Below are 15333 nucleotides of genomic sequence, written 5' to 3'. Positions count from 1 at the left end.
TGATGTGGATTCTAATTTTTTTTTTAATCTTTGATTATTATGCAAAGTCGTAAATTACTTAGTTTTCTAAGACTCAAGCTGCATGATGCTTCTAAGTCGGTGTTTTTTACTCTCTTTTTTCATTGTTTTTCATTTGATTATATCGGCTCATGCATGATTTGTTGATTCCAAAGTGTTTGATTCTTGATGATTATGCAAAGTCTTGCAAACATTCAAGCTGGCGCTGCATGATGTTTTGGGCCGTTCAGTCCAAACTAGGGGGTCCAGTTGTTGTTAAACTGGGATTCGGGCCATGTAAGATCACATGTGGGTTTGAAGGTCTTTGCTATTTGCACCTCCTCATGGTTATTTAAACCCCAAAAGTTGTATATTTATATTGACAAAAAGGCCCCTCATAATGGAAACTAGTACTCATTGTTTATGTCTACCCGTAATACAGAAAATCTTTTACCACTATGTAATTGAGAAAAAAAAAAAAAATAGAAGCAAGTTTTCCTTGTGCAAAATTTTTTTACACACCTATTGATTTCGCTATGTATCTATGTACATGTTTCCAGAAACACAACATAAGTTTTTGTTGAATTTGTGAATTAAAGAAATTGAAAAGTGGAGCAAACATGAGCTAAAGACGATGGCGACTTTGAGCTTGACAAATGTTTACCAGCTTGAATTGAGGAGGGTTATCACGTATTCATGTATGGGGTTCTTCCACATATATTTGAGTTAATGGGGTTTTAAATATTTTTTTTTATGATTCATTTTATTTTGATTCAATTGAACTCTATGTTTAATATATTTATTTAAAGTATCATTGAAAAATAATTTAATTAATTAAAATATAAAAAATATATTAACATGTTATTACTCTAAGTGAAACTGGATTGAGTCCTTGTAAGCAACATTTTTTTGGTTTTGACTCATTGTATAAAAATAATTGTCGATGGAAAAAGAGATTAAATAAATGTGGGTAGGCAGTTTTTAAAATAAAAATTGGTTATCAATAAAATAGATAAATGTTGTATACCACTATCATTTTTTTTTGTATAGTGACAAAAAAATGAAGAAAAAAAACAAAAAAAAAAACATGTGAAAATTAAGAATTGAACAAAAAATAATTTTTAAAAAAATATTGGAACTAAAATTACAAAAATAATAAGAAAAACCAGAATTTTAATTTTAGCTAAATAGATATTTATCATTCAAATACTACTTAACTTATGGTTTAATTGGATATTTTATCACCTAATTTTTCCTGCTTATTTTATCATTACGTTAAGAAAAAAATATTTATTATGGAGATCATAAGAAAATATAAAAAAAAATCATGTATAGCACAATTTTGTGTCTCTTAATAAATTTTTTTCTTTTTAATTTCTTAACTGATATGCTAAAGTCACTTATTAACATTTACTTAAACTATTTTTTAGCATTTTAGTGACCTCTTAAATGTGTAATGAAGTGCTTATGTTTTTGTGAAAGCCATCATTTAGAAACCAGTTTTCGCAAAACGATATAGTTTTGCTATCAACATGGAATAAGTAGGTGGAAAAAAAATTAAATTCTAAAACTAACGAAATAATAATAATATAACAAAAATGGAGTTGTAAAATATATAATTTAAATCTTAATCTTAATTTATAAAACCGTAAGGTGGGGGCAACAACATTATAACAAGTAGGACCGATGAAAAAGTGAAAACGTGGCAGGCGCTGGCGAGTCCAATAAGGAGCGCGATGGCGTGTCAGATCCAATAAAAGGCCGCCACGTGGCAAATCCACGTAGCATAACACTTGTTATTTGATCCTTCCTTTCCCACGTTGCTTCTTTGTCCCATCTCCGTTTCGTAACTTTCGGTTCCTCCCATTTTCCGGTTCAATAAATTAAATTAAAAAAACCGAACCGGCGGATCTCGGTGGTTTCATGGAGGCTCATGGCGGAGGGCTCCGTCGCATCCTTGTGCTCGCCTTCTGCGTCGCCGGAATCTGGTCCGCGTACATCTACCAAGGCGTTCTTCAGGAAAATGTGTAAGAATCCCTATCCGCTCCGAAACTCTCGAGCTCGCGGTGAATTTCGAAATGCCGCTACTAATTGCTATGATTTTCGTTTTTTTTTTTTTTTGGTTTCAGGTCGACGAAGCGATTCAACGGTGAAAGGTTCGAGCACCTTGCGTTTCTGAACTTGGCGCAGAATGTTGTGTGTTTAATCTGGTCGTTTATCAGTAAGATTCTATCGCTAATTACTCTATCTCTATAGCAATTACAGTTTTTTTTATAGGCTTGGTTTAATTCCCATATAGTGTGTCTCTGAAACTAATCAGAAAGCAGTTGCTTACAAAAGTCAATAATCTTATCTTATATGACAAATTATGATTGAACGATAATATAAAAAGTCTGGAGATATAAGGTTGGTTGGTTAGTTGGTTAAGAAAGAAGGAAAGGAGGAAAAGGTCGCATGTTCGATTTATCTTGATGACAAAAAACTAATAAACTAACCATTAACATTTGTTGATAAAAAAACAATATAAAAGTCTTTACACTGGTGATTTTAAATTAGATCCATTTAGCATTTTATTTTGTTTACTTTTGTTTATTTTGGTATTGTTTATGTGGACAGTGATAAAGATGTGGGCTAGTGGAAATTCTGGTGGTGCTCCTTGGTGGAGTTATTGGAGCGCTGGAATTACCAACACCATTGGTCCTGCTATGGGAATTGAAGCTTTGAAGTATATTAGTTACCCTGCTCAGGTATCATTTCTTCAACACTCTTTTTCTGTCTCCTTTTTTTTTAAAAAAAAAGTTTATAATCTGGTATGGAAGTTGTGATTTTACCTGAAGTGTGTTGTTTAATTTGGAGAAATGCCAGTGGTGAGACTTGACATGGACTTGGGTGGGGGGGGGGGGGGGGATTATTATGTACGAAAATCCAGGATTAAAATAAAAAAGGACGTTAACAAACACAAGCTAGCCATATCATGCATCTAAGTTGAAACAAGCTTTTGATATTTATGCTGCATGCTGCAGCATTTGTTGTGGACTCATTGTTCAGTCATTCAGTGTCTTTAGCATTAGGCTATAAACTTTTTAATGGGTGGTGTTAATTTTGCTACTTGCAGGTGCTGGCAAAGTCCTCCAAAATGATTCCAGGTCAGTACATTGTGCTTGATGCACAAGAAAAGCTTGCATTTTAATTAAAATCAACGGAAAATTAGCTGTTTTTTTTATTTCTTTTGAGGGCGAGCCCTGGTGCAGCGGTAAAGTTGTGCCTTGGTGACTTGTTGGTCATGGGTTCGAATCCGGAAACAGCCTCTTTGCATATGCAAGGGTAAGGCTGCGTACAACATCCCTCCCCCATACCTTCGCATAGCGAAGAGCCTCTGGGCAATGGGGTACGAAGTTTTTTTTTATGTCCTGAATTTATGATTGAATTATATTGTTATATCCTGTTCTTAAGTGTTTTTCGTACCCTTTTGTTTAAGTGGGACTAGGTAATAGGGATAGTCTGTATAAGGTCAATGGAAGTGAATATTTAATGTTTTACCAATACCATGGATACTATGGTTATGTATTCTGGGACATTTTTAGCTCCTGCACTTGTGCTTTTGACCTGACAATCCATCTTGATTTCTATCTTCAACTTTTATTTGTTATGTACCCTTTCTTTCCTTTTTGCATATGGATAGGTAGAAATAATTTCATTCGTTATTTTTTAATTTTTACCATCTTTTGAGCATGCTAAATAGAGGAACTTCTGGCAGGATCTGATATATAAAGCATTTAAAAGAAAATGATGATTGAAAAATCTCAATCATTTTTTTTGTTGATTTTTATAATTTAAATTTGTCCTCAGATTATGTATAAGGTACTCTTGGTCTAACAAAAGATTCACTTTACCTTAATGCAGTTATGCTGATGGGTACTCTGGTATATGGTATAAGATACACTTTTCCAGAATACCTTTGTACTTTCCTTGTTGCTGGAGGGGTATCAACATTTGCACTTCTAAAGGTTAGGAAGTTCTCAGAATAACAGAGCTCTTCCTTCTTATATAGGGATTTTCATAGTCTATGAATTGCAGCTTAGCTTTATTTGTTTATGCCTGATTACAGACTAGCTCTAAGACTATCAGCAAGCTGGCACATCCAAATGCTCCCCTTGGATATGGGTTGTGTTTCCTGAACCTTGCTTTTGATGGATTTACCAATGCAACCCAGGATTCTTTAAAAGCAAGGTAATAATAGAGAAGCTCCTCTCTCTTTTGTTCTGGCATACAGAAATTCCTGTCTGTCTGATGTCATGCAAACTACCAAATTTGCACATGCAATTCCTTGATTTCCTCTTTACTTCTTCACCCTCCCTTATACTCCTTCCTGTGTTCTCTCCTTTTTTTCTTTTTTTTTGAACCAAGTCCCTTCTCCAATGTTTTATGTTTAGCTCGACAGATAAAAACAATCTCAATAAAGAATACCAAATAAGAACAATTTCTTAATAGACAGTTCTTGGAATTGTTTGTCTCTTTAGTTAAGGTGTTTTTTTTTAATCCATCTATGAAGTATGAAAAGTGGTTATTATTAATTATTTCAATTAAACACAATTTTTAGAGATAAGTTCAATACTGGTAGCTGAAAAAATGAACCAAAATAGATTGGCTTACCATAATACCATCTAAGGCTTACATAATTAGCTTACTAACTGAAAATATTGGTCCTCCTTAGGATTGTCTCTAGTGGTTAATTTAATAGTCAAGTAGAAAAAACTAAATATGATTTTTCATTTTCCCTTACCCATGCAATGTTGCTTGTAGGGAAAACTCCATTGCCTGTTGTTGCTTTCACATGTCAAATATTTGAACTTCTCAGATCTCAATACTGTTGGACTTTCTTAGTGGCAAATGACTCTTTTAGCTAAGAACATCTTAAATAAATTGATATTAATTTTATTATTTTGAACTATGGTTTGCCTTACCAGGTATCCAAAAACAAGTGCTTGGGATATTATGCTGGGCATGAATTTATGGGGAACCATATATAATATGATTTACATGTTTGGATGGCCCCATGCCAGTGGATTTGAGGCAGTTCGCTTTTGCCAACATCATCCAGAGGCAGCATGGGATATTTTTCTCTACTGCTGCTGTGGTGCTGTGGGCCAAAATTTCATCTTCTTGACTATAAGCCGGTTTGGTTCTTTGGCTAACACTACCATCACTACCACCCGCAAATTTGTAAGCATTGTGGTATCTTCTCTATTGAGTGGAAATCCCCTCTCAACAAAGCAATGGGGGTGTGTTTCCATGGTGTTCTCAGGATTGTCTTACCAGATCTACCTCAAGTGGCAGAAGTTGCAGAGATTGCAGAAGAAAAGAAAAGCCATGTGAAGCCCATCAGCAATTTTGAAGTCAAAACGATAATACTATCGTAGTTAATTTGCCCTTACTAAAATCTTGAAGGTTCAATGAACCAGATTTAGGCTTATGCAAAAGAATATTTGTAATTTTAATTGAACAGATACTTTTTGAGAAGAACAAAGCTGAGAAGTTTAGATCCCATTCTCTCATTCATTGTGCCAATATTTAGTTGCCTGTATTCTACTGAAGAGCTAGATTTAGTTTTATAGCATAACACTAGGGGAAAGCTATACTCTCTGTAAACATGATTTTCAGATTATCTCATTGTCTCTGGTTTGTTTAGAAGATTATCCCAGTATTGTATGAGCGGCAAAAGTACCTTTCTAAGTAGTGGGATGAGCAATAAAAGTAGCTTTACTAAATTGTTTGCAATAGTTTATTTTGCTTTCTTAAATTTTCAGTTAAAATTTATGTTTAGCTTATTTTTCTTTTAATAAGCTTATAATCAAAATGGTATGGGAGATTTTTCTCTTTTTTTAATACCAAATGAACTAAGTTAAGATGTTTTTTGACATTTTATTGAACCAGCAGATTGTTTGGGATACGTGTAAATTGTTAGTATTTGTGATTTGAACTTCATCTCAATTTCAAATTCCATTTAAGAAATTTTGATATAGCATAAACAAGAGGCAAAGAAAAAGGAAAAGGAAATTACTGAATAAAATTGAGTGGTTGGATCTCCACGGGAAAACTCACTTTAGAACAGGTGGGGTATATGTCCATTATTTAGAATAGTGCTTCACATGTACTAATTTTAAAATCAGAATAGAGAAACGGTACTATTTTAGTCACTAACAACTATTTCACTGTGGAATTCCACAGAATAAATGTATGCATTAATAGCATATTCATCATAAAATCAATTACACTTAAAAAAAAATCAGTTGAGGCTTTGACCAGCTGATTGATATGTTTTGGTGAGATCAAGTTGTTAAGTAAGTGGAAATTGGAATGTCAAATGAGTCAAAGGGTACCTTCCCTCGAGAAAGTAAACAGCTAACAAAATGAGTCAAAATATGCTTTATTTTGTAAGGAGTTCCCTCCTTCTTTTTACCAGTCTCTTTAGCCATTGCCATTATTATTATTATTATTATTATCTTTCTCCTGTCTTCCACCACCACCCTTGAACTAATAATCATCCTAAATAAAAACTAGTTCCCCCCAGAATTGTTCTTCTGCAAAGCACACTCCATGGCAAAACAAGTGTGCTGAAAGGGAAGAGAGAAATGTTTGCATGCCTCTGTCAGTCCAGGGTCCCAGGTATGCTCTGTAGTGTTTGTAAGTACACAACTTTTGCTTTCTTTATTTTTATTTTTGCCTTTTGGAAACGAAATGGAGCTCATGTTGCTGAAAGGTCTGTCTTTTGCAGTAGTGAAATGAGGGTCAAACTTGCAATGAATTGTTTGCCATTTGCTACCAACAGTTCTCAGTGATGTTATTTACATCGTTTTTTTTTCATTTCTCTTCTTGAAAGCTTTACTTTCATAATGTTCTTTGAGACTGAGTGTGTTCATGCCTGTTTCTTTTTTCCTGCTGTGAGCTCCTTGCTTTTCTTTTGCTTTGTTTGAACTACATATGGTTGTGTTTAAATCCAGGTTAGACAAAATAGAAACAGTATCTGCACACCCAAGCCAAAATGCATTTCCACTCCAATTATAACTATGTTTCAGTACATCAGAACCAAAAAGGAATAAAAAAATGTTTATTCTATGATATATGCACACCCAAAAACAACAAAGAGGAATCCAATTTGCCACTGGTTAATCTTTTTACTCTTTTTTTTCTTCTTTCTCTCTTCTATCTATGTCTCTGTTCATTATATGTAGTAGGATGGCGAATTGCCAGTGTATACATACACTCAGGACTACTAGTATCACACTGCAAACTCTGTACAAAAAGGCAAACCAAGATCAAAAGCTGGATTGGAGAAAAACAAACCCAGAATAATATCAAAACAAACCAAAGAATGACACACTAAGCAGTAAGCACACTATTTTTTCGGTGCAGGTATCAAGAAAGGTAACCCTTTGAGGAGGAGGGCCAGAAAAGGACACTGTTAGATGTGTTGATGATCCTCAGAATGTACCATTACATTCTGGAGGAGGGTATGGCTTCCAAAATTTTAGGCTGAACAAAATTGCAATCTTTCTCAAACCAAGCAGAAAAGAACTAACAGGCTAGATTGCCATGGGTGGGGAGAAAGGGTTCAGAAATGGGAAAGGGCTTGTAAATGTCTTGTATTTCAGATGAATTAGAGATTCAGATTAGGAGGGCTCTTTTGCAGAGTGGCGGTTGTGAGGGGTTGACACTTGGATTGAGCGACGGAGACTCCATTCCGAGTGTTTTCATAAGGAAGCTCCTTTCCTGAAAAAGAAAAGGAAAACATATAAAAGAATGCCAAAGAAAGAAGAAAATATGGTTGATGCTGCAAGAATGGTAGATGTATGCTTTGTGTTCTATTGATACATTAGATGATAAATGAAGATGGTGATAACAACTAACATCTTACACTATAAATCTTGTCACATAATTATTTCTTGTTGGGTAAGAGGTTTCTTGCTTCAATAGTTTTCAGCACAAAGATACAATATTTATATGCTTAACCTATATGTTTTTGTTTTGTCAACATTTTATCAGTATATTTCTTACAAAGGAAAACAAATAAATATAAAGTGTATTTAAATTTAGAGATGAAACTATTTTTGTGGGTTAAAGTGATAAACATTATGCCTGCAATATCTTTTCACGAAAACAAATACAGCTTCCCCCTTTTTGTTGTAGTTATTGTCTTATTGAGTTGGGACTAGATGCAGGACTAAAGACCTAGCTGTATATTTTATTATTTTATTTTAAATATATATTGAATAACATATTATGTCAAAGTATGTCCTAATTATAGAAGAAAATGTGACACTAGCTTCTTATAGTAAAATATATTTGTTTTGAATCCTGTCTTATGAAATATAATGAACCTTCCTCAAACGAAAGTTTTTAAGTTACAAAGTCTAAATGAGAAACTTTAAAAAACCTACATAATGTATTGCATGAGTGTCACAACTACAAGTAACCCGCATATTAGCTTTTACAAAGCCTAGATACTTAAACTATTAGGAATGAAAAAGATACTAAAACTAATCATGGTGAGAAAAGAAGCTTAAATTATCCTTGCAACACCAAAGCTTTACCTATCAGTTTCAGTTACATGACACATTATATGTGCTTATTATTGCTAAACAAGTTATTTCCCATCTTAAAACCTATCTCCAATTATGTAACTACCTGTCCCCTTGACATCACTTCCTAGAATAAACTTTTTTTACTCCTTTTTTATCTGTATCAATTGAATTCCAGTTCCACTAATCCAATGCCCTAATGATGTTTACCCCAACATTTTAAGGATAAAATCTTAAAATCAGTAACAGTACGTAACTCGAGCATTAATGATTTATTCTTTATCTTCCTATTACTATCTCCACCATTAGTTATGCTGAAAGATCCCCACCACTACTACTGAAGTATCTAGCAATAAATGATATTCCAAAAGTCCTAGGGTTGATAGAGGTTGATCTTATAAGAAGTTAAGAACAACTAGAACTGATGAGGGTACAACTTGTATGCTACATGGTTCAGTATCTCCCCTATTTATCATTATTACAAGTATAAATGTATAATCAGACTGTAATTTTGTGGTTGGCCATATTTATTTGATCTCAAAGTGCTTGGCTAACTTACACTTTCTGAAAATTGTGGGCTAGGAATTCCAGCAGCTAAGGATCTAAACAGAGGGGTAACTTGAAGAGGTGAACTGAACTCCGCTGAACTTGATAAGGCAGAAACAATTGCATCATTGTTTATCTGTTCCTCACAAGATGGGAATAAATCTGTGATAGAAAGATATATCTAATTAGTGATTCTGATTCATTAAAATGTTAGCATATAAAAACAATTCTATTTTGAGGAAATTATAAAATATTAACTCCTTGGTAAAAAACATTTCCAGTTTAGGAATAACTAACCATTTAAATTAGATAAATAAGTGGCTACACATTAATCAGCAGAGTGGTTAGTTGTTCCTAAACTGGAAATATTTTTACCAAAATTTATCTTCATTTTTACTTTTTGTTATCATGGGACTTAATTATCTAACCTTGATCCAGAGTTGCACTAGAAAGAACCCCTTGGTCACATCCCCTAACTCCTTCTGAATCTTCAATTTGTATATTCAGTTCGGTTCCAATATCCTGATGCAGTGAGTGTTCCAAATCCTCACCAGCTGAATGAGGCAGGAGAGTTGATCCTGTACTGTATTCCGAACTGCCTGGAGAGTCTTCATATAGTTCCATTTGCCTACGATAGATGCAGAAACTGTTAGATATTCGATAGCTCTCATGAAGTCATATTTTTAATGAAAATAAAGTACCTCCAGCATGGCTGGATTTCCTCACTACTGCTCTTTAAGTCCGCCAATAACTCTTTTAGATCTACAAGTTGTAAATCTGGAATCTTATATCTAGGAATGTCTGACTCTTTGGTTCGGTTCAGAAATTCTTGAAGAACCTGGCATAAATACACACAAGCGTTAGAACATATCTTTTTAACAATGACCTTTCTCTTATTTATAAGCTGAAGAACTAAGCCTTGGTGATATCAGCTGGTGATGGGCTTATCATAAACAAGTTGAGCCTTTTTATATTTGATTATATGCTAACAAGCTGATCTGCGAAATTATCATATTTTTTAAAGCCATTACTAACATTTAGGACTAAGTGGTCAAGTGTTCAATCCATGCCACCTCATCGTGTGCAAAATTAAATTTAGTAGAAGGTAATGTGGGCTTGTGCACTATTCACACTTCAAGTGACTCTTGTGTTAAGGAACATATTGGAGATACACAAATCAATCCTAGGAAATCTTTGACATTTATAAATGCTTCGAACACAGGCGGAAATGTTGTTTTAGTGTAGCAATTGTAGTATCATATAATGTCTGATTCTTTGTGATTAGCATATAATAAATGACCAGGGTGCTGAAGAACTAAGCATTGTAAAATCAGCTAGTACAGAAATACATACAAGCATTAGCAGAATCAATGTAATCTCTCCAATAATAAATGTATACTATCCAGCGGACCAGTGAATCTGTTTTAGGTTTTTCAAAGCCAGCATCAAATATATTAAGATGTTAAATGACTTCCATGAGTTTCATGTAGATAGGCTTGGCATGTTAAAAATTGATTTAGTTCTGTTCATGTTGAACTTCTTCATAATCTATAATTCGGTCTTTTCTTTTGATGACATCAATTGGAGCTCATTTCTAAAGAAGCCCATAAGATGTTCAAAAATCGAAACAAAAGTAAGTTCTGAGACTATCAAGCCTCACCTTCCATGCATTTTCAAGACTTTGGTCCATATTCTCTGCATCTACTTTTAGAGCTAGTGAACTTAATAACTCTGCTTGTTGCATCAATGCGTTTATCTTTGGGTCATCCTTTTTAAGGAATGTTCCTTGAATCTTGTTATTTTCAGCTGCAAAAGCATGATAAACCAAGAGTCACATTAGAGTGATAGAATAGACAATGCTATTTATGGCATAATATATTTAGAGGTGTTTTACTAATTTTCTATTTTCATTTTCAGTTTATATGTTTTCACTTATAATTTTAAAATGTCACCTTGTTTTCATTTAGTTTCCTCTTTTCCTTATGTTGATTTCAGTTTCACCAATTCCTTCACAAAAACTTGAAAACAGGAAACACAATAATGTGATATTTTTACTATTAGTGAAAAAATATTAACTGAAAATGTAAATGAAAATAGAAAACAAACCAAACAGTATGTTTGTTTTATGTTTTCATTAATGATTGCAAAAGTGTCACATTGTTTTCACTTGTTTTCTGTTTTCAAATATTTGAATAGGATATGGGCAACATGGGAAACGAGGTGAAAATGATGTGACATTATTGTAATTAATAATAAAAGCAGAAAACACTTCCGCATACCAAACACACCCTTAATGTTGTCCTGTTCTCTTATTTTGAGTTTGTTCTCTTATTTTGAGTTTCACAACTGCAAGAATTAAGTTCCAAAGAAAAAAAAAATTCAATCTAAAGGCATTACCATAATCACTAAATTTCAAATTGCAGACATGATGCTGGTCTGGCAAGTTGACATTGTGAGTGTTTTGAGCTAAAACCGCAAATGGGGCTCTTGATTGCTCATTTAATGGAATCCCATTTTGTTTATGTGATCTGTCTCCAAAGTTGATCTTCTCTGCGGCATCAGGGATATGTGACCTCCTATATTGCAATAGGACGACATGTCAACATTCTTCTTAATAGAATTTGTATATTTTGATCTCTTAGAACACCATACCTCATCTTCTTAATTGCAGTTTCTGATGCTACATCTGTATCACACCCGTGCTGGAGAAAAATCCTTTTGTTATTTGAATTGATGTATGAAGTGCTGTTCTCTTTTACTAAGGCTTCATATTTTGCTCTCTTTTTGCACAATGTGGAGAAACGGTTTTTCACAGCGTTATCCGTTCTGCATACAAAGCAATGGAAGCATTGCAATAAGAATGACTGTTGTATAAAAGATTCTATTTTGTATTTCGATGAAGAAAAGAATGAAATTCTGATTACCTGCCTGAAACCACCTTTGCTATTTCTGTCCACCTGTTACCAAATATTTTTTGAGCCTACGGAGATAATAATAATAGTAAGAAATTAGTTCGCAGATCATAAGGTGTCATAAATAATACAATTTCAAGTGCAACACAATTGTTATCATCTACAGAACTATACAAGCAGAAAATCTTGGTTTGGTTACTTTTGGTTGTAATCTACTCTTGGTTTTGAGGCAAAATAAATGAATTTTCCAATTGCCTTGGTAATAGCCCTTACAATGATACAATCCTTGTACATCAATGGATTGAGGTCTACCATACAGAATGGAAAGACCGAAAAGTAGACAGCAAAAGATGAAGTGCAAAATTTTTCCAAGTTCTTAAACTTGAATGGCAACTGCTGTAATACAAAAGTGTAGCTATGGAACACAAGGATCGTCAATTTACCTCACATAAAAGCATGTCTTCCTCTGGTGACCATCCTCCTTTCTTGAAATCGGAATTCAAATAAGTGTACCATCTGGCAAAGCATCATTTACTTAATCATCAGATTAAGGACAAAAATAAAGCAAGAGCCATGAAAAGTCTTCATGAGCTAAAGCATTAAATCAGAGGACCAAAGTAAACATCTTGAATGAATCATCATAAAAAATTCAAACACACACTCATTCATTAACTCAAAAACTTCACCTTCTTCTGCACTGTCTTGTTGTTTTGTCCTTGAATTTAGAAGCAATAATTGCCCAACTGCATATAGTCATGGTAATTAAAACCCCTTAGTGTCACTCATCAAATGAAAATTAAAAAAAAAAAAAAAAGCAATAGTGACTATTGAGTAACTCAGGAAGAATAACCAAAGGGCTATGAATATGAGTGTGATTGATTACTTTTCAGTTCCATGTACACCAATCTGCTCCCTCAGTATGTCATCTTCCTGCAACTCACATAACACTCATTAGACTCCAAAGAAGGAGAAATTTAAAAATGAATTTATTTACCAAAAAACAGAAGGAAAATAATTTTATAGTGAGAGAAGAAGGACCTCTTGAGTCCACGTCACAATGTGACGCTCCTTCTTCTTAGATTCTTCATTGACCATTTGCTTCTTATGTTTCTCCTGCTGCTGCTGCTTCTTCATATCTTGTTGCACGATCTTGTTCTTGTCTTGTCTCCGTGTGAGTGTTTATTCTATTGTTGTGGCTCTCTTTCTTCGACGCTCCCTCCCACCCAAGTTGCATGCTAAAGCCAACGCTCCCCCTTTATAATATGAAATCTTTTCCTGTAAAAAATTTATGAAAAAAGGATAAAAAAACAAAATTAAAAACAAATAAACAAAAAGGGAAAAGAAAGAAAGAGAAAGAAAAGAAAGAAACCCTTCTCCATTCTCTTTCATTCACCTTTTACACGCTCACCTCACAGATACACACATGACAGAACACTGTTGTGTTTCAAAACGGAAACCGTAACAAGCATATATTCCTCTCTCAAAAGCCACCTTAACAAAAAGTTATATTCAAGTGAAAGAGAAAAATGGCTATGTATTATGGCTGCTACAACTACTACTACTTACTACCCTCCAAAGAAATGGCCTCGGATCCTAACTTTTCAGATCCTTTGAATTTGATCTCACTCGCTATCTTATTATTATCAATATCCCCTATAACCAAGGCAGAGCATAACCCAATGTTCAAATTAGGGAGCCACAAAATGGGCAATGAAGAATACTTATCGGGGTCTGTAAAGGGTACATGGGTTGGCATCAAAATCGTATTTTTCGAAACCCGATAGAAAGAAAGAACACGTCCATGTATTTCTATGCCCAGAAAGTGAGTTTGGTTAGATCTTAAAAAAAAAATGAGAAACTTTGGGAATACCCAAATGAGAAAAAAGTGGTTTTGTTCAAAGTTTGGTAGACAAATACCTCGACTATGAAATGAATACTATGGTTAGATTCTCATGTCTGAGTTATACAGAGAAAATAAACTGAGAAGAGAAAAAAAAAAAGACGGTGGTGGCGGAGGTTGAATGAATGCAATAAACTTTGTAGTTAGAGAGAACACAGTGTAGTCATTAGTGTGTACAGTTGTACTAGGAAGTGATGTGTCTCGTTTGTTATTTTGTTCGGTTTTCTCTCTCTAGCTTTTTCAAAACGGTCACACACTAGAAAAAAAAAATACACAAAACAAAAAAATAGAGTATACAACAATAAATAAACAATAAAAATAATACTTAGTGCGCGGGTATGAAGGGAAGTTTGAAAATAACGCTGAATTTCATGAGCTACGTGCAGTGTGCAGTATATCATGGCGGCGTAGACTAATGTCCACTATGTAGTTTGCAGCACTGAACAAAGTTCAAACTTCAAAGGATCATTATGTGATTCTTGCGAGTGAAATTGAAGTTAATTTCTTTAAATAATGTGTTCATTCAAGTTTATAAGTAAAAAAAATATAACTAAAAGTGATTGATTAAATTTTTAATAAAAATTAATGAATGCTATCAATTTCATCTGGACAAAAAAAAAGGTTCAAAGGTACCATACCACAACATATGATGATGAATATACTGCAATGGTTAAAGAGAACAACACTTGTGACCTAACATAACATCATACACCGATGCAACTATTATATTAGGTGTGTGTACATATATATATATATATTCACATATGCAAAAGGTTGTAATTTGAATTTTTGTGATTTTTAAGGAGACATGAGAAGGTGCGTGAGTGAGCCAACCAGCTAGCTAGCGAAGCGTCGTGACCAAACTTTCGCGTGCATTGAGAATAAATAATGGTTCGTGAGTATCATGTGCTTCATTTATCTTACATCTTTGGTCACGGTTAAATAGTTGAATGTGCCATTCAATTTGTTTCCCCCTTTTCCTCCATTGTTTAGGAAAGTTTGGATTCAAATGGTGGCTGGACTCAATTTGGTGTAAATGTGTGTGTGAAGTTTAAGGATTTTGTCCATTGGTTGCAATGTGTTTTTGAATTTTCTCCCAAAGGATTGAAAATTTTGTTAATTCCTACGCTCACATCTACCCTTCTCACCCATTGGTGCGTGACATTTTAAATGCTATTTTTTAAAAAATAAGCATGTAGATGCACATACATGTATTGAGTAATATATTACTACTGTCTTAGTACGCAGTATTTTTTTTATTAATTCAACTTGAATGATTAACAATTATCTTGTCGATGGAGGATTTGAAAATCTAATGAAAATGTCGGACTAATAAAGTCCGCTGATTTGTGTGTGTGTGTGTGTATTGCCTTAATATATTCGTTTAATAATTGGTCCA

The 15333-nt window shown here is 33.9% G+C and overlaps 2 protein-coding genes across 4 annotated transcripts; one reads left to right on the top strand and one right to left on the bottom strand.

The window, feature by feature from the left end:
- Positions 1 to 1812: 1812 nt before the first annotated feature.
- LOC100812669 (UDP-galactose/UDP-glucose transporter 3) lies at positions 1813 to 5765 on the top strand. Its single transcript, XM_003518988.4, has 7 exons — positions 1813 to 2024; positions 2127 to 2218; positions 2614 to 2744; positions 3113 to 3143; positions 3901 to 4004; positions 4106 to 4227; positions 4965 to 5765. Exons 1-7 carry the CDS (start codon positions 1921 to 1923, stop codon positions 5371 to 5373), a joined length of 993 nt encoding a protein of 330 aa, XP_003519036.1. The 5' UTR covers positions 1813 to 1920; the 3' UTR covers positions 5374 to 5765.
- A 1257-nt stretch (positions 5766 to 7022) lies between these two features.
- On the bottom strand, positions 7023 to 14208 carry LOC100807667 (transcription factor MYB88). Of its 3 annotated transcripts, none has more exons than XM_006574486.4 (13): positions 13428 to 14208; positions 13073 to 13309; positions 12918 to 12964; positions 12721 to 12777; positions 12478 to 12550; positions 12047 to 12102; positions 11775 to 11948; positions 11520 to 11698; positions 10783 to 10928; positions 9824 to 9960; positions 9551 to 9750; positions 9136 to 9284; positions 7023 to 7767 (listed from the first exon to the last, which is right to left on the bottom strand). In XM_006574486.4, the coding sequence occupies exons 2-13, from the start codon at positions 13166 to 13168 to the stop codon at positions 7663 to 7665; spliced, it is 1419 nt and encodes a 472-aa protein (XP_006574549.1). In that variant the 5' UTR covers positions 13169 to 13309; positions 13428 to 14208; the 3' UTR covers positions 7023 to 7662. The 3 variants fall into 3 exon arrangements, with proteins under 3 accessions (XP_006574549.1, XP_006574551.1, XP_003519765.1); XM_006574488.4 differs by having other exon boundaries at positions 13443 to 14208; XM_003519717.5 differs by having other exon boundaries at positions 13952 to 14208.
- Between the last annotated feature and the right edge of the window lie 1125 nt (positions 14209 to 15333).

Source organism: Glycine max, chromosome 2 (assembly GCF_000004515.6).
Source record: "Glycine max cultivar Williams 82 chromosome 2, Glycine_max_v4.0, whole genome shotgun sequence".
NCBI lineage: Eukaryota > Viridiplantae > Streptophyta > Magnoliopsida > Fabales > Fabaceae > Glycine > Glycine max.
Note: the sequence above shows the minus strand (reverse complement) of the source record. Positions and strands in the feature narration are given on the sequence as shown.